Source organism: Stegostoma tigrinum, chromosome 33, assembly GCF_030684315.1.
Source record: "Stegostoma tigrinum isolate sSteTig4 chromosome 33, sSteTig4.hap1, whole genome shotgun sequence".
NCBI classification, from domain to species: domain Eukaryota; kingdom Metazoa; phylum Chordata; class Chondrichthyes; order Orectolobiformes; family Stegostomatidae; genus Stegostoma; species Stegostoma tigrinum.
In genome coordinates this window covers 2,934,113-2,953,817 of record NC_081386.1, presented here as the reverse complement: position 1 = coordinate 2,953,817, position 19,705 = coordinate 2,934,113, and the positions used below count along the sequence as shown (strand labels likewise).

Here is a 19,705-nt window from a genome sequence, read left to right as displayed (position 1 = left end):
TCGCTGCTAAGATTTCCTCACTCTACCCAGCTCATGCTTTGAGGTGGAAACTTGCCTTGGACAGGAACACACAATGGATGGCATGAAGAATGATCAGAAAATAATGGGGGAGTACACCACATGCCACAATTTGTGCTACAGAGCATATACACCACAAATTCTGTTAGCTGGCAAAAACCAAAGTGTTTACAATTTTGCCTCGCAATAGCTGCAGCAATATCAGGATAAACAATCTATAAGAGTTTTGTGAATTAATGATTATAATACAAAAATTCAATCTTGGAGCTCTAGAACAGGAACTGTTGGAATTGTGGAGTTTTATTCTTGAAGGTAACAAATCATCCCGAGATAACAAGGTGTGGAGCTGGATGAACACAGCAGGGCCTGCTGTGTTCATCCAGCTCCACACCTTGTTATCTCGGATTCTGCAGCATCTGCAGTTCCCATTATCTCTGATACAATCATCCCAAGAATTTGTTTAATGTCAATTAGTGTTATGAAATCTTACTGTTTCTTACAGTTTCTTTTCTGTCTCTCAATCCATTCTTTCTCTCCCAATCTTTATTTGTTTCTGTTTAACTAATTTGAATTTAACATACATGTGTTCTGTTTCTTCCTTTATGCTTACATTTATTTGCTATGTAAACAGCATATTAAGCTGACTGTCACCAGGTCTCAATTTTCTCATGCTCTATTTCTCTATTCTGCTGTGAATTCACATGTCCAGCAATTAGAGGCACAGAAATAACAAGATTTAAAGTGTGAAACTACAATGCCTAATTCCCTCTCAAGTAAATTCACGTCTTTATTTACTCCAAATGAGAGCTGCTTAGCTGAAGCTGCAGTCTGAAACAGCTTTCACACTGAGCTGGACAAATGAAAATATCTATGAAGTTAAATGTTATGCACAGTTTTAATGCCAGGAGTTGAACTATAGCTTATCTTATAAGTGATGTGTCAGCAGTGCTCAATGACTGTGTTCATGCTGGTTAAACAGGGTTGACTACGTTTGCACCCAAACCCAGAAGGAGCATGAGTATGGGGTCAACATGAAACTTGTCTTTAGCTTCATCATGCAACTCACATTCTCACATTGATTTGTGGTGTGCTCAACATGTGAACTGGAGGTTTTACGAGAGGCAGAGCAAGAACACAAAAGAAAGAAACAAACAAAACTAAAGAAAGAAATAAAAACAAAAAGTTCTGCGTATATTCAGCAGGTCTTGCATCATCTGTGGAGACAGAAATAGAGTTAACATTTCGAGCCCAATCTGACTCTTGTTCAGAACTATGGGAGGTAGGAATGTGATGGATGTTGCTACTGAAAAGGGGCAAGTAGACAAAAATGAAAGGGACAGTCGGGGAGGTACAAGGTGTGAGAGACTTCATGATAAAGATATCATGAGATAACAATGAGTGCTTTGCTGACGAGGTGACACATTTTTAAGGTGAGAGGTAGATTTAAAAGACATAATGGGGAAATTTTTTTGACACAGAGAAAGGATTATGTGTGGAATGGTCTTCCAGAGGAAGTGGTGGATGCAGATACAGTTACAATGTTTAAAAGACGTTCAGATAAGTTTATGAATAAGAAATATTTGCAGAGATATGGGCCAAATGCAGGCAGGTGGGACTAGTTTAGTTTGGGATGTTGGTTGGCATAGCCTGGTCAGACTGAAGGGTCTGTTTGGGTGCCATATGACTGTATGACTCTAAATGGAGTGGTGATAGTTGTAAAGAAATAAAACATTGGTACAGAGTAAGCATTAATGGCTTGATAAAGGCGAGCTCTGTGTGCCAACAAAAACATACACAACACAATTCAGATTGGCACATGGCAGTGAAAACAGAACCAAAATAGGGGACAGAATCTGTGGTCTGAGGTTGTTGAACTCAAAGTTGAAACCAAAAGCCTACAACATTCCCCATTGGAAGACGACTGCTTGGCCTTCAGCTTGAGTTGAGCTTCAGCGGGTCACAGGAGTAGGTTGAGAACCGATTTGAGCAAGGTGGTAAAAATTAAAGTGACTCAAAACCAAAAACTCCAGATCCTACTTGTTCCTCGCAAAGTGGTTACTCAATTTGCACTTGGTCAGGAGACCAGACTGCGAGCAGTGAATACAGCTGAGTAGATTGAAAGAGGTGCACGTAACTTGCTGCTTCACATGGAGGGATTGTTTGGCGCACTGAATGGTGTGGCACTATGAGATGTCGCACTTTGAGGGGAGGCAATGGCCTTGTGGTATTATCACTGGGCTGTCAATCCAGAGACCTAGACATTGTTTCAGGGATCCAGGTTCAAATCCCACCAAGGCTGATGGTGGATTTTGAATGCATTAAAAATCTTGACATGAAAGTCTAATGATGATCATGAATCCATTATGAATTGCTTGAAAAACTCAACTGGCTCTCTAATATCCTTTTAAGGAAGGAAACTGCCATCCTTACCTGGTCTGGACAACCTGTGACTTCAGACCCACAGCAATGTGGTTGACTCCTAATTGCCCAGTGGGCCGTTCAGCATAGCCTAGCTAGCGATGCCCTCATCCTGTGAACGAATTCGAAAAAACTCCTATGATTGGATAGGAAGGTGCAATGTGGTCCCTTTAGGAAACTGATGAGGAAGGAAGGGGGAGATGTGCTTGATGGAGGTTGGATGCTTGAGATGGCAGATGACAATTGTTTTGAAAGTAGTGGTTGGAAGGGCAGAAAGTGAGGCCAGAGGAACATTACTGTGGTTCCGGGAGGGAGAAGAAGGGGTGAGCACATAGATAGAAGGGATGGAAGTTGGTCAGTCCTATTAAGAGCCTTGTCAACTTGCACAATTCTTAGATTTAGGAAGAACGTTGATACACTGGAAGCACTATGGTGAAAGAGTCGTTATTTGAAAAGTTAGAATGGAATCAGAGAAACAGGGTAAGTGGAACTGAGTCCTTACATGAAGCCGGATATGAGGAAATGTATTTGAGGTAGTTGTGGGAGTCAGTAGGCTTACAATGAATATCAGCAGACAGCCTATCCTGGGAAACAGAGATAGGGAAGTTAAGGAAGAGATGGGAAGTTTCAGAGATAGACCTGGTAAAACTGAGAAAAAGGTGGAACATGAAATCAAAGTTTAAGAAGATTTCCAGTCCTGGCTGAAAGCAGGACATGATTCTGGCATCAATATGCCAGAAAAAGAGTTGGGGGCGGTGGCTTGAATAGAGCTGGAACAAGGAATGTTCTACATGCCCACAAGACCCATGCAGGTTCCCACTGCAATCCCTTTAATTTGGAAGAAGTGGGGCAAGTTTAAGGAGAACAAGTTCTGCCAGAACGAGGAGACTGGTTTAATTCCTGAAACAATCTGAAGTGTCCTATTCTAAATTCCAATCATCAACAAAACATAACCTATCCTCAAATGCTGCTACCTGTATAGTTTGTTAGCAATGGTTATTTTTCTAATAAACTGTTTTGCCTTTTGCAACAAGTTTGTTTTAAAATGGAACTAACATTTTGACAGCTCGCTGGATTATTCATTAGGATACTTTTTATTGTACACTGTTTAGATGGAGTTATGAGCCTGTTCAGTTTAAATGACAACTTTAGAACAGTGCACAGAGGAAGATCGTGCCAGGATTTTAACTAGTTGTTCCCCAGCAAAGACTAAAATACCTGGTGTCTGATCCTGTGAACCCACTTATACAACACATATCAGGTTCAGAACAATAAGATGAACATCAGCCCCAAATGCACATATTGATTTGAGACTTCAGATATTTATTTGAATATTTGATACAAGAATTATAAAACAATTAAGATTTCATAGTGCAAATTGGCACTACAATAACCAAAACCACAGTGCACACTGCTGCTGCAATTAAGGCAGCCATCTTACAGATCTTTGCTCTCCTGAATTCAGCCTCCTTTCGTTTCAGTAAGGAGTCATATCCCGGAGTGTAAATATCCTCCATCCAGTATTCTAAGTTATTTGGATTTAACGATTCTTGATTCTGAAATGAGACAGAAAGCCATCTTAATATCAGCTGCATCTGAGTGCACAAGCAAGGGATAAAGACACTCAGGACTGTGACTCGACGCCATTCCAAAAAATAAATTGAAGGTCATTTGTTTCCTTTTTTTAACTATTATTTCCCTTTGGCCTTGGCTGCTGGCGTGAGGCGTGCTGCCACTGCTTACACAGGAGATTGTTCCTTATATACCCTTTTGGGAGAAAATCTGTCATTGACATGGTTTGGCCTATAGGTGACTCCAGGTCTGACTCCTGAAGTAACATTGCAAGCTATTCAGTTCAGGGGCAATTAGTGACGAGCAATAAATACTGGCCTTGTTAGGGGCACAAACATCTCATGAAAGAATAAAGAAAGAAGAACTAACAAAAATAAAGCTTTAATGATTTATAGCAAATGGGTCTAAACCAGAGTTCATAGGTTAAAAATAATGGTGAAACAATAATGGAGAAACCAAGAGAAATGAGGATCATCAAGATCTAGAAGGTATCCCCAGCATCTGTGGAAGCAGATTCCACTGACATGTTCACTGATGTGACATTTATTTGAAGAGGATTAATTTACAGGGTTACAGGGAAAAAGCTGAAAAGCTGAGATTAAACTGAACAGGTCCTTTGAAGAACCTCAAAGAGCATGACAGACAAAATAGCCTCCTTCTGCGCAGTGAGATTGATTGATCCTAATCTATAAATTCTGCAAAGATTGTGTTTCATCGTGCCATTCTTAGGAAGAACGGCTGATTGAACAAATTGTAATGCCAAGGCATATAAGGCTATTGGCCAAGTGCTGGTAAATGGAATTAGCATAGTTAGAATAGCTAAGTGGTTGTTTTCAACTGGTGTAGACATGATGGGCTGAAGGGCCTTTTTCTGTGCTGTAGATATCAATGACTCTAAATTGAAAGTTGAACCGTTCTTAACAGACTTATCATGGAAGTGTTGAGGTGTAATGCAAGGACAGTATTGTAGGAGAGATTGTTCAGTGAAAGAAAGAGATGATGGGAAAATGAGACAGATGGTAGGATTTTGAACAGATCCTTCAAGTTCCCTCACCTGAATCAGAGCATGTCACAGCTAATTACATGAGCACATTCTGCCAAAGATGTGGAAATTGTCCATGAACAATGAGTTGACGGTGAACCTGACTGGAAGTTGAAGGTCAGGTGAAAGAGGGGAGGATGTACCTTTGGTCTTTACAGTTGTGGAAGTAGAAGGGGATTTGCAGTTTACATTATCAAAGTTTACATGTGAAGAATGGTTACTTGTGTAACTCCAGCAATTCTAACTGATCATTCCTTCCCTGGGTGAATACAAAAGGAAGCAAAGACATTCTGATAGGTAGGCCGAGTGATGAGATATAATTAATGCAGATAAAATCCAGTTGGATTCTGTCAAATACATTCACAATAATGGGGCCTTGGAGTTATAAACCCTCCAAATTCCCAGTTCAACCCTTCCCCTCTCCCTCTAATCCATTCAAACACATACTTGTGGGAAAGTGTAAGAATCATATTACAATATACCGAGCTTAAAGCAGTGTGTATATTCGGTAATTCTGATGTACGGTGCATTTTACCACGTCAATACACGAATAGGAAGAGGCCGTTCAACTGCTTGAACATATTCCATCATTCAATGAGATCACAAATAATCTGCACCTAAACTCCATTGGTCCACCTTAGCTACATCTTCAACCATCCCCTAACACAGATCGGCGCAACATTGAGGGCCGAAGGGCCTGTACTGCGCTGTAGTGTTCTCTGTTCTACAGTAAAAAACTATCAATCTCAGTCTTAAAAATGGAAATAGTCCCAATCTTCACTGCTCTATATTAAACTGGAGTCTCAGGTTATGGGCTTTGCAGATCATTGCGGTGACATGCCCATGGCCTTGTTCCTCTCTTTCCAACCATCCAGATAATTTCTCTCTTTCTAATGGTATATCCTCAGTAAACAAGAGGGGAAAAGTGACATTGTCCATCTCTCCCTAAATGATTACTATTGCTAATAATTGAATCACCAGATTATATTAATGTGTTCATGCGTAATGGTCTATTCTAGAGCATTACAAATTGCTGTACTTACAACCAGTATCGAAGGAACTGCTGAGATAAAAATGTCTGCTGATGTCAATAAACAGCATGATCAGACGATAATGCAGATTGTAAGGAGTCAAAGAGAAATACAGCAATTAGGATTGACAAGGAATGGCAAATGGAATTAAGTGTATGATCTTGTACATTGAAAACAACCATGAAATGTGATCATGTTGAAGGGGTAATAATGCAACAATTTGGCATTTGCGTGTTTCACCTCAATGATATCATACTAAGTCAGATTATATTTTCAAAACCTGTTGAGAGACCTGAGCCCATAATCCAACAGTGCAGTACTGGGGACTGATGGACTATTAGGGGCGTCCCATTTTCCCCTGGAGGATGTAAAATTTTCTGTAGCACTATTTGAAGAAGAGCAAGGGAGTCTTCCTTAATGCTGTTGTTGATATTTAATCTTTCAGCCAAGATCACCACAAACAAATGATTGGGTCAGTATTTTCTTGCTGTTTGTAAGAGCTTGCTGTGCATAAGTTTGTTGACATTACAATAGTTCCTTGCCTTTCAAGGTGCTCATTGGCCATGATGCACTTTGGGACTCTTGAAGTCACGATGAACAAAGAACAAAGAAAATTACAGCACAGGAACAGGCCCTTCAGCCCTCCAAGCCTGCGCCAATCGAGATCCTCTGTCTAAACCTTTTCTAAAGGGTCTGCATCCCTTTGCTCCCTGCTCATCCATGTACCTGCCCAGAGACATCTTGAAAGGCACTATCATGCCTGCGCCTACCACCTCTGCTGGCAATGCGTTCCAGTCACCCACCACCCTCTGTGTAAAGAACTTTTCACATATATCTCCCTTAAACTTTCCTCCTCTCACTTTGAACTTATGACCCCTAGTAGCTGAGTTCCCCACTCTGGGGGGAAAAAGCTTCTTGCTATCCACCTTGTCTATACCCCTCATGATTTTGTAGACCTCAATCAGGTCCCCCCTCAATCTCCATCTTTCTAATGAAAATAATCCTAATATACTCAACCCTTCTTCATAGCTAGCACACTCCATACCAGGCAACATCCTGGTGACCCTGCTCTGCACCCGCTCCAAAGCATCCACATCCTTTTGGTAATGTGGCAACCAAAACTGTACGCAGTACTCTAAATGTGGCCAAACCAAAGTCTTATACAACTGCAACATGACTAGCCAACTCTCGTACTTGATATCCACTCTGATGAAAGAAAGCATGCCGTATGCCTTCTTGACCACTCTATTGACCTGCCTTGCCAGCTTCAGTGTACAACGGACCTGAACACCCAGATCTCTCCGTACATCAATATTCCCCGGGACTTTTCCATTTACTGTATAGTTTGCTCTTGAATTAGATCTTCCAAAATGCATCACCTCGCATTTGCCCGGATTGAACTCAATCTGCCATTTATCTGCCCAGCTCTCCAATCTATCTATATTCTGCTGTAATCTCTGACAGTCTCCTTCACTATCTGTTACTCCACCAATCTTCATGTCATCTGCAAACTTATTAATCAGACCACCTATACCTTCCTCCAAATCATTTACGTATATCATAAACAACAGTGGTCCCAACACAGATCCCTGTGGAACACCACTGGTCACAGGTCTCCAATTTGAGAAACCCCCTTCCACTACTACCCTCTGTCTCCTGTTGCCCAGCCAGTTTTTTATCCATCTAGCTAGCACACCCTGGACCCCATGTGACTTCACTTTCTCCATCAGCCTGCCATGGGCAACCTTATCAAATGCCTTACTGAAGCCCATGTATATGACATCTACAGCCTTTCCCTCATCAATCAACTTTGTCACGTCCTCAAAGAATTCTATTAAGTTGGTCAGACATGACCTTCCCTGCACAAAACCATGTTGACTATCACTGATAAGCCCATTTTCTCCCAAATGGGAATAGATCCTATGCATCAGTATCTTCTCCAGCAGCTTCCCTACCACCTCCGCTGGCAATGCGTTCCAGTCACCCACCACCCTCTGTGTAAAGAACTTTTCACATATGGAAAGATGGAGATTGAGGGGGGACCTGATTGACGTCAGGCTCACTGGTCGATAATTACCTGGATTACCACTGCTACCCTTTTTAAACAAGGGGACAACATTAGCAATTCTCCAGTCCTCCGGGGACCTCACCCATGTTAAAGGATGCTGCAAAGGTGTCTGTTAAGGCCTCGACTATTTCCTCTTTCACTTCCCTCAAAAACCTGGGATAGATCCCATCCGGACCTGGGGACTTGTCCACCTTTAATGCCTTTTAGGACAACCAACAGTTCCTCCCTCCTTATGCCGACTTGACCTAGAGTAATCAAACATCTATCCCTAACCTTAACATCCGCCATGTCCCTCTCCTTGGTGAATACCGATGCAAAGTACTTGTTAAGAATGTCACCCATTTTTTGTCACTCAACGCATAATTTTCCTTCTTTGTCCTTAAGTGGGCCAATCCTTTCCTGAGTTACCCTCTTGCTCTTTATATATGAATAAAAGGCTTTTGGATTTTCCTTAGCCATGTTTGCCAGCAATATCTCATATCCCCTCTTAGCCCTCTTAATTCCTCGTTTCAGATTTGCCCTACATTCCTGATATTCTTCCAAAGCTTTGTCTGTCTTCAGTCACCTCGACCTCATGTTTGCTTCCTTTTTCCTCTTAACTAGTCTCACAATTTCACCTGTCATCCATGGTTCTCTAATCTTGCCATTTCTATCCCTCATTTTCACAGGAACATGTCTCTACTGCATGCTAATCAACCTCTCTTTAAAAGCCTCCCACATATCAAATGTGGATTTACCTTCAAACAGTTTCTCCTAATCTACATTGCCCAGATCCTGCCAAATTTTGATATAGTTGGCCTTCCTCCAGTTTAGAACTCTTCCTTTAGGATCTCTCTCATTTTTTTTCATGAGTATTGTAAAACTTACGGAATTGTGGTCACTATTTCCAAAGTAGTCCTCTACTGTAATTTCAAACTCCTGGCCAGGCTCATTCCCCAACACCAGGTCCAGTATGGCCCCTTCCCGAGTTGGACTACATGCATACTGCTCTAGAAAACCCTCCTGGATGCTCCTTACGAATTCTGCTCCATCTTGACCCCTAACACTAAGTGAATCCCAGTCAATGTTGGGAACGTTTTTCTACTAGTAGAGGGGTCAATAGCCAGGGGAAATAGATTTAAGCTGAGTGGTAGAAGGTAAAGAGAGTTTTGCTTCACTCAGGGGATGGTAGGAGTTTGGAACTCACTGCTTGAAAAATTGTTGATTTTGAATTCTTGTGATATCTAAGCAATATTTCAAGATTCACTTCATGTGCCAAAGCCTCTAGGGCTATTGGCCAAGAGCTAGAAAATGGGATTTTATTGACACATCTTTGTTTACTGGCACAAAGTTGGTTGAATGGCCTCCTTTGGTGCTGTAAAGGGGGGTCTATAAATCTCAGATCCTGATTATACTTTAAATGAAACTACTTTAATATTGTTTTTATGTTGTTGAGTGACCACACCGAGAATAGTGTGTTCTGGCCTCACACAGGAGTGGCAATCAATCAGCTGGCAGACAGAAACCATAGTCTATAGGGGGGCCGATACCTTGGCCTCATTTCGATTGACCATTCAATGACAGGATTGTCCAAATGGGCCCCAATATCATGAAGCAAAAAGGGTGACTCAGGGCTATTTATCACATATCCATACAATGGCACATTGAGATAGGCAGGAGTTCAATTTCATCAATGTTTGGCTGATCAGTGATCAGTGCCAGTTCACACTGATCTAGAGCTGCTCTATAAACTGCTCATGCAACATTGCAACAACCATATGGCGCAGGCTTACCATAGAGTATGGACCCTGGGTGACCAACTCTACCCACGCCAGGTCTTTCAACAGCTACACATGAACACCCTGTCTGGGTACTGTGAGGCCAATTTCCACAAGATCTTGTGGCCACTATTCCGAAGTCTTCATTTAGCATGTAATAAGAATGAAGTATCAGACTCCTAAATTTTAAGCCTATTTCTCTCCACTGATGCTGGATATTACCAACAATTTCCAATTTTATTAATAGCTTTTCAGCAATGCCTCTCAGCTATTTGAAGAATCCCACAGTGCTGTTGAAAGAAGAACAAGAGAGTTCTTCTGGGATTCTGGAAAAGCATTTACCCGCTGAAATCAGATGACCTAGTCATTCACCTCACTGCTATATTTGTGGAACATTTCTGTTTGCATTTTGCTGTCAAATTTCCTACATTTTGATTGTGAATATAATTCACAAGTTCTTCACTGGTCACAAAATATTTTGGGACATTTAAGATGATGCAGGATAATGAGGAACTGAGATTAAGAAATGCAAGAACCTAACCAGAATACGATGGCTTCACTCTATTCAGGCTCGGTTCTTGTTTGTCTTTATCCAGTTGCACTTTGTGATTTCCTCATGCTTTGGTTTGACCACGATTGATGAAAACTTGTTGCCTTTTCATTCATGTCAGAAAATTCGGGAAAAGTAGCTGTCAGGTGGTTACAGTTTCATCACAGACATGAGGGTATGCTCCGTGTTCAGGTCCCCATTCCCCAGAGCTGTCATAAAATATCAATGAAAAATAATTGCTGCCACCAATCCACTTTGGTCTTTACTTCATCTAGAAATGTGCAATAGAGGATGCACTGCCCTGTTTGGTTTTGACTATCTCGATGTCAAGATCACCTCACTGTATCTTGTACCCTCTTCTTACTAAGCAGCAGTGAGTTCCCAATTGACAGTCATAATTATTTGCCAAACTCATTCTTAACAACCCATTTTGTCCTATGTTGCAATCTTACCAAGCTCATCATTCTAACTAGCCAACTAGGAAACTTAAGCTTGTCCCACACTTTATTGAGCTTTATATTTCATGTTTCAAACTGCAATTTAGCCTCTTTAGCTGAATCAATCTCTTCCGGAGGTCCCTGGTAGCACGCATGATATGTAGGCAATCGTTTTGAAGGGGTTAATATTCATGTTCCATGGATCCACTATTCTATTGATGTCATCCACAATCTTTGGTGGAGACAAGGTGCTGAATCTTGGATAATTTTTTTTGGATAAATGCATGTCAAGTTGATTTATGGGAAGATTTTGGCTCTGAGGGCTGCATTACTCACAGTACCTCACCAAACACACCGACTTCACTCGCATTTCAGTCATGATGAGACATTTGATTTCTGCCCTATCTTATCACGCACCGTTTCTAAAACAATTCTTACCGGATATCCTGGAATCAACACAATTCCTGATATTTTCCCCAGATATGGCAGGCAGGGGGAGATCAGTGCCCTACTTTGTGGGCATGGACCTGGAGCTCCTGATGGATGGAATGGTACACTTTGTTTTCCCCCATGAACAATAGTGGAGAGCATGACACAGGACCATGCCAGGTCTGCGGTTACCACCCAGGATAGGGCAGTGTCAGTTGTCTGGAGGACTACCCACCCCTGTAGGAAGGAGGCTAATATCCTTCTCCACTGCGCTATAGCAAGTGTCATTTCTCTCCAATATCTCACACTTATTCTATCTCTGTCATTGTACCCACCTCCCACCGCAACCCATGTTCTACTGCATTCACTACTGCTTTCATCATCTTCTCCACTCACCCTCAACCACCCCAAACTTTGACACCACTAAACCTGCATGCCTCCTGCTCTGCCTACTCACTCTCACAGTAAATCTCCCCACCTGCATCAATAATAGTAGCTGAGATAACAAGGTGTAGAGCTGGATGCACACAGCAGGCCAAGCAGCATCAGAGGGGCAGGAAAGCTGACGTTTTGGGCCTAGGCCGTTGGTTGTGCCACCTGCTTTTGTCTCCTGTAACTCCTCTTTCCTTCACATTCCATGAGGAAGACAGCCCACAATAAGGCAGAAAACATCAAGAAGGTGGCAGGCTGGCCATCATTCAGCACCTTATTTCTAATCAGCAGAGCATCATCACTGCATTGCCCCAAACAGGCCCTGAACTAATAACCAGAAATAGATGCCTCGTCTCCAACATATGGTTCTTTTGAATCAAGTAGTGAGTTGAATGCACCAAGAACCCATTCTGGTTTCCTAGTTGACTAGTTAGAATGATGAGCTTGGTAAGATTGGCACATAGGGCAAAATGGGTTGTTAGGAATGAGTTTAGCAAATAATTATGACTGTCAATTGGGAACTCACTGCTGCTTAGTAAGAAATGGGTACAAGATACGGTGAGGTGATCTTGACATCGAGATAGTCAAAACCAAACAGGGCAGTGCATCCTCTATCGCTCATCTCTAGACAAAGCAAAGCCCAAAATGGATTGGTGGCAGCAAAAGCCCTCAAAAATCCCTTTCCCAACACCAAATGTGATGGCAGAGATGGCAAATACTACAAGGTAGCAGGAGTGCTAATCTAGAAAGTACCGCAACAGATGCCCATCATTTCTGAAGAAGGGTCAAGTCCCAAAAAGTCAGCCTTCCTGCTCCTCTGATGCTGCTTGGCCTGCTGTGTTCATCCAGCTCTCCACCTTGTTATCTCGTCATTAAGCCAATTTGATTAAGTCCATGTCATATTAAAAAAAAAGGGTGAAGACACGTCATGCTGCAAAGTCTATAGGCCCTGAAGCATTGAAGGCCTGTGCTCCCAGAACTAGCTGCTATTGAGCCAAGTTGCTCCAGTGCAGCTAAAACATTTACTCAACAATGTGGAAACTTGCCCAGGCACGTCCTGTACATGAACATCAGGACAAATCCAACCCCAAGTGCCCCATCAGTCTATTCCCAGTCATTTGTCGTGATGGAAGATATCAAAGCAATACATATGAGAGGAGAACTGACTAAGGTTAATTGAGCAAATAGACCAGGCACGGTTGTAAATAAAATATGGAAACAGTTAAGAAACAGTTCAAAATGCTCAACCAAAATACATTTGATTGTGAAATAAAAGCTTAGAAAGAACGATTTATTCATGTCTCACTCAAGGAGTCAAGGTCAGTACTAAATTGGAAGAAGAGGCATACATTCTCACACATACTACTTTTGGATCTGAGGGTTTAGGGATAAGCAAATGTCTACTAAAGAAGCTGATGAAAAGGTAGAAGTTAGAGGATAAACTAGCTTTTACAAATATATAAATTGGAAGATAGTAACTAAAATAAACATTGGTCCCTAAGAAGCAGAGGCAGGAGGAACTGTCATGGGGAAGGAGGAATGTCAAGTCATTGAACAATATTTTGGAACCATCTTCACACCAAAAGACTCAAGTTTCATATCAGAAAATAGAGTGTAATCGAGGAAGTAAAAAATGAGGAAAAGTAGTTCACATTAGCAAAGAGTAACAATCAGGTAACGAGGGGCCATGGCTCCCGTCTCACCTTCCTAGTCAATCACAGCAAATAGAGAATGAATAAAAAGGTATCAGGTGGCTATCTCCATGCAACTTCAATTAAACTCATTTAGTCAGGTCACAAACGAAGAAGAACCCCATTCAAAGTTTTCTTAAGGGAAAGAACAAAGAATAAAGAACAAAGAAAATTACAGCACAGGAACAGGCCCTTCGGCCCTCCAAGCCTGCGCCGATTGAGATCCTCTGTCTAAACCTGTCACCTATTTTCTAAGGGTCTGTGTCCATTTGCTCCCTGCACATCCATGTACGTGTCCAGATAGATCTTGAAAGTTGCTAACGTGTCTGCATCTACCACCTCTGCTGGCAATGCACTCCAGGCACCCACCACCCTCTGTGTAAAGAACTTTCCACGCATATCTGCCTTAAAGTATCCTCCTCTCACTTTGAACTCATGACCCCTAGTAATTGAGTCCCCCACTCTGGGAAAAAGCTTTTTGCTATCCACCCTGTCTATACCCCTCATGATTTTGTAGACTTCAATCAGGTCCCCCATCAATCTCCATCTTTCTATTGAAAATAATCCTAACCTACTCAACCTTTCTTCATAGCCAGCACACTCCATACCAGGCAACATCCTGGTGATCCTCCTCTGCACCCTCTCCAAAGCATCCACATCCTTTTGGTAATGTGGCAACCAGAACTGTATACAGTACTCTAAATGTGGCCAAACCAAAGTCTTATATTTGAAGGTGGGTTTTATTGCTCAAATTGCATTTGGTATTGGGTAATGAACCAGGCCAGGTGTTAAGTCTGGAGGTAGGTGAGCACTTTGGTGATAGTGACCACAGTTCGTTTACATTTACTTTAGCGATGGAAAGGGATAGGAGTATACCGCAGGGCAAGAGTTATAGCTGGGGGACAGGCAATTATGAGGTGATTAGGCAAGATTTAGGATGCACAGGATGGGGAAGGAAACTGCAGGGGCTGGGCAAAATTGAAATGTGGAGCTTATTCAATGAACAGCTATCGCATGTCCTTGATAAGTGTGTACCTGTCAGGCAGGGAGGGAGTGGTCGAGCGAGGAAACCATGGTATACTAAAGAAGTTGAGTCTCTTGTCAAGAGGAAGAAGGAGGTTTATGTAAAGATGAGGTGCGAAGGCTCAGTTAGGGCACTTGAGAATTACAGGTTAGCCTGTAATTAGGAAGGACCTAATGCAGAGCTAAGAAGAACCAGGAGGGGACATGAGAAATCTTTGGCAGGTAGGATCAAGGAAAACCCTAAAGCTTTCTATAAGTATGTCAGGAATAAAAGAATGACTAGTGTAAGATTAGGCCCAGTCAAGGACAGTAATGGGAATTTGTGCGTGAAGTCCAAAGAGATAGGAGAGGCACTAAATGAATATTTTTCATCAGTATTCACACAGGAAAATGACAATGTTGTTTCAAGGAGAATACTGAGGTACAGGCTATTAGACTAGGCAGGATTGAGGTTTGTAAGGTGGAGGTATTAGCAATTCTGGAAAGTGTGAAAATAGATAAGTCCCCTGGGCTGGATGGGATTTATCCTAAGATTCTCTGGGAAGCGAGGGAGGAGATTACAGAACCTTTGGCTTTGATCTTAATGTTGTCATTGTCTACAGGAATAGTGCTAGAAGATTGGAGGATTGCAAATGTTGTCCCCTTGTTCAAGAAGGGGAGTAGAGACAACTCTGGTAATTATAGACCAGTGCGCCTTACTTCGGTTGTGGTTAAAGTGTTGGAGAGGATTAGAAGAGATAGGATGTATAACCATCTCGAAAGGAATAATTTGATTAGGGATAGTCAACACAGTTTTGTGAAGGGTAGGTCGTGCCTCACAAACCTTATTGAGTTCTTTGAGAAGGTGATCAAACTGGTGGATGAGGGTAATGCGGTTGATGTGGTGTATACGGATTTCAGTAAAGCGTTTGATAAGGTTCCCCACGGTAGACTATTGCATAAAATACAGAGTCATGGGATTGAGGGTGATTTAGCAGTTTGGATCAGAAATTGGATTGCTGTAAGAAGGCAGAGGGTGGTGGTTGATGGGAAATGTTCATCCTGGAGTTCAGTTACTAGTGGTGTACCACAAGGATCTGTTTTGGGGCCACTGCTGTTTGTCATTTTCATGAATGACCTGGATGAGGGCGGAGAAGGATGGGTTAGTAAATTTGAGGATGACAGTAAAGTTGTTGGAATTGTGGATTGTGCGATAGGATGTTGCAGGTTACAGAGGGACATATGTAAGCTGCAGAGCTGGGCTGAGAGGTGGCAAATGGAGTTTAGTGCAGAAAAGTGTGAGGTGATTCACTTTGGAAGGAGTAACAGGAATACAGAGTCCTGGGCTAATGGTAAGATTCTTGGTAGTGTGGATGAGCAGAGAGATCTCCGTGTCCATGTGTTTAGATTCCTGAAAGTTGCCACCCAGGTTGATAGGGTTGTTAAGAAGGCGTATGGTGAGTTAGGTTCTATTGGTAGAGGGATTAAGTTTCAGAGCCATGAGGTCAACTTGCAGCTGTTCAAAACTCTGGTGCGGCCACACTTGGGAGTGTTGTGTACAGTTCTGGTCACCGCATATCAGGAAGGGTGTGGAAGCATTGGAAAGGGTACAGAGGAGATTTACCAGGATGTTGTGCTCCTGAGATGCTGCTTGGCCTGCTGTGTTCATCCAGCCTCACATTTTATTATCTTGGATTCTCCAGCATCTGCAGTTCCCATTATCTCCCCCTTTACCAGGATGTTGCCTGGTATGGAGGGAAGGTCTTATGAGGAAAGACTGAGGGACTTGAGGCTGTTTTCGTTAGAGAGAAGAAAGTTAAAAGGCGACTTAAAAGAGACAGAGATGATCAGAGGACTGGATAGGGTGGACAGTGAGAGCCTTTTTCCTTGGATGGTGATGGCTCGCATGAGGCGACATAGCTTTAAATTGAGGGGTGACAGATATAGGATAGATGTCAGAGGTAGGTTCTTTACTCAGAGAATATTAGGGTGTGGAATGCCCTGCTTGCAACAGTAGTAGACTCACCAAGTTTAAGGGCATTTAAATGGTCATTGGATAAACATATGGATAATAATGGAATAGTACAGGTTAGATGGGTTTCAGTTTGGTTTCACAGGTTGGCGCAACATCGAGGGACGAAGGGCCTGTACTGCACTGTAATGTTCTATGTTCTAACAGAACGTGATGACAATTACACACACAAAACTTGCAAATCTTAGGGGGGAAGGAGTATTTAGCACAGGCAGGAAGATAAGATCAATCTGTATACAGGCTCTTAGAGTGTTTGCATTAGAACAGTGCGCTTCCTCAGGAATGGCAAAGTTTTTCCAATATGCTTGATTTCCACGTAAACAGAGTTTTTCCAGGTTTCCTTTTGGCTGATTGTTTAAGATTAAGGTTGAGAGAGAGTGAGTGAGTGAGTGTGAGAGAGAGAGAGAGAGCAGAGAGAGAGAGAGGACCTTTCTGTATCCTTGTATTCAATGCATGTTGCCTTTTCTATCTTGTTGTTCAAAGCAATCTACTCAAGCAGCTTTATTTGTATAGTCCCCATCTTGCTCCACTTTCTTTTCAAACCAAACACTTACAGGTATACGTTACCTCTTATTATGTGAAGTTATCATGCAATTGCGATATAAACAGAAGTTGCAATGTCCTGCCTCTCTGAGTTTCAGAGCTTCCTGATTAAAATACTAATTGAGAGGCAGTTAGTCTCATGTATCCCATGTAGATTGACTGGGCTGAACAGCTGATCACAACAGCCATTTTAGCCCAGCAGTGCCCTTAATGACCAATATGACCAGGAACTGAGTTCTGAAAAAGAGTCATACTGAACTCAAAATGTTTAGAGATAACAAGTTGTAGAGCTGGATGAACACAGCAGGCCAAGCAGCATCAGAGGAGCAGGAAAGCTGACACTCCGGGTCTAGATCCTTTTTCTGAAGAAGTATCTCGACCTGAAGCGTGAGCTTTCCTGCTCCTCTGATGCTACTTGGCCTGCTGTGTTCATCCAGCTCTACACCTTGTTATCTCTGTTTTTTTCAGCATCTGCATTTCCTACCATCTCTCAAAATGTTAACCCTGTTTTTCTCTCTCCACAAATGCCACCTGTCCTGTTGAGTTTGTCCAGCACTTCTGCTTTTATTTCAAATTTCCAGCATCCATAGTATTTTTCTATTATTAAGCTGGTCAAATATTATCCTTTAAGAAATTGAATTTTTTTTGCTTATTTGTTCATGGGATGTGGACATCCCTGACCAACCCAGCATTTATTGCCTATTGCTAACCTGCCTTGAGAAAGTGGTGATGAGCTGATTTCATCAATCACTGCAGTCAATAGGAATGTAGGAATGCCACTAGGGAAAGAACGCCAGGATTTTGACCCTGCGATATATTTCTAAGTCAGGATGGTGAGATGCTTGGAGGGGAACTTGTAGGTAGTAATGTTCCCGTGCATTTGCTGCTCTTGGCTTTCCGGATGGAAGTGGTTGTGGATTTAGAAGATTCAGTTGAAGGGCCCTTGATGAGTTGCTGCCATGCATTTTGTTGGAGCTGTACTCATCCAGGCAAATGAACAGTATCCCATCACCATTCCTGATTTGTAGTTGGTGGACAGGCTCAGGGGAGTCAGGAGGTGAATTATTTACTGCAATCTGAATCAATAAGTTTGCAGATGATCTGAAAATTGCTTTGGGATGGTATGTAGTGAGGAGTAAGGACAGTAAAGATGTAAAAAAGCAAGTCAGATGGTCTGGTCAGTGGTAAATGGTTTTCAATCTAGATAAGTGTAAGGTGATGCACTTGGGCAGGACAAACAAGATAAGGGATTTCAGGATGAATGGCAAGAGGCTGGTAGGGTCCGAGATTAGAAGGATTTGGTGTACATGTACACCACTCCTTTAAGGTATCAGGGCAGGTGGTTAAAATGGTTAAAAAAGCATTTGAAATACTTGCCTTTACTAAGCCCACGCATAGAGTTACAAAGCGAAATGCACAAAACACTGTCTAGGTCACAGATAGAGTATTGTGTGCAATTCTGAAATCCACATTATCGGTGGGATATAATTACACGGGAAAGGGTGCAGAAGAAATTTACTAAGCTATTGCCTGGGTTGAAGAGTTTTGTTTTCCTTGGAGCAGAAGAGCCTGAGGGAGGACACAACTGATCTGTATAAAATTATGAGGGACATAGATAGGGTAGACACGAAGGACTTTTTTTTCCCTTTAGTGAAGGGATCAATGACTGGGTGGTACAGACTGATGCTAAGGGGCAAGAGGTTTAGAGGACAGGTGAGATGTTGGGAATCTGAAACTTGCCACCTGTAGGGGTGATAAAGGCAGAAGCTCTTGTAATATTTAAGAAGCATTTAGAAGTGCACTTGCAACACCAAGGCTTACAAAGCTATGGGCCAACTGCTGGAAAATGGCATTAGGATAGTTGATAGAACATGTGCTTGTTTAGACCAGCACAGACTCAATAGACTGAAGGGCTTTTGTCTGTGCTGTGACCTCCATGACTCTGATTCTAACTCAAAGAATGCTGGAGAAGCTCAGCAGATCTGGCAGCAACTGGAGAGAGAAACAGAGTTGACATTTCAAAACTCCTCTCCAGAATTTAGCTCAACAATTATTACACTGTTTTTGTTACATGACTCAGTAATTTCTTGCTTAATGCTTTGTCCAACAGTATTAATACACAACTCTTCTAAATGCCACTCCTGCCACAGTTTTTCTGACTATTGTGTTTTCTATTCTTCTCCATATACTAATTCATAATGTTTTGAGTCAAGATCCTTCATCACTAATGCCCCTGTGTCATCCTCAGTATTAGGGACACCTGCTTTCCTATGCCATTCTGTCTTTTGGAAATATTGTATGTCTTGGCATATTTATTTCTAGTCCTGGTCACCTTGCAACCATGGACAGAATTGAATCCAAGCAACAGGAATTTGCCAACTTATTGGATAAGCAGCAAGAGCAATGTATAACCTTTCATAGGAATCAATGACCAGAGCGGCAAGAGTCAAATTCCCTGAGATTTTCTGCCAATAAGAGATTGTTGCTGTGCAATATTCAATCAGGAACAACAATAGTACTGGTTATTTAGCTATTAGAGGTCCAGAATCACCAAGGACCAAGACTGTAGGTCATTAAGGGTCATAGTGTTCTTGGGATATGGAGTCATTGGAGAGAGGTACATGGGTAAGTTGGCAGCCAAGACAATTTTGCCTTTTCCTAATTTTTGGTCCCTCCATTAGAT

The 19,705-nt window shown here is 42.1% G+C and overlaps 1 protein-coding gene across 1 annotated transcript in view; it reads right to left on the bottom strand.

Annotated features, from left to right (window-relative positions):
* Positions 1–448: 448 nt before the first annotated feature.
* The window catches only part of minar1 (membrane integral NOTCH2 associated receptor 1), a 63,662-nt gene continuing 44,405 nt past the window's right edge, over positions 449–19,705 (bottom strand). Inside the window, exon 3 of the mRNA XM_048562990.2 lies at positions 449–3,992. Within this exon, the coding sequence (XP_048418947.1) occupies positions 3,795–3,992 (198 nt within the window). The 3' untranslated portion in view covers positions 449–3,794. The remainder of the gene's footprint in view (positions 3,993–19,705) is intronic.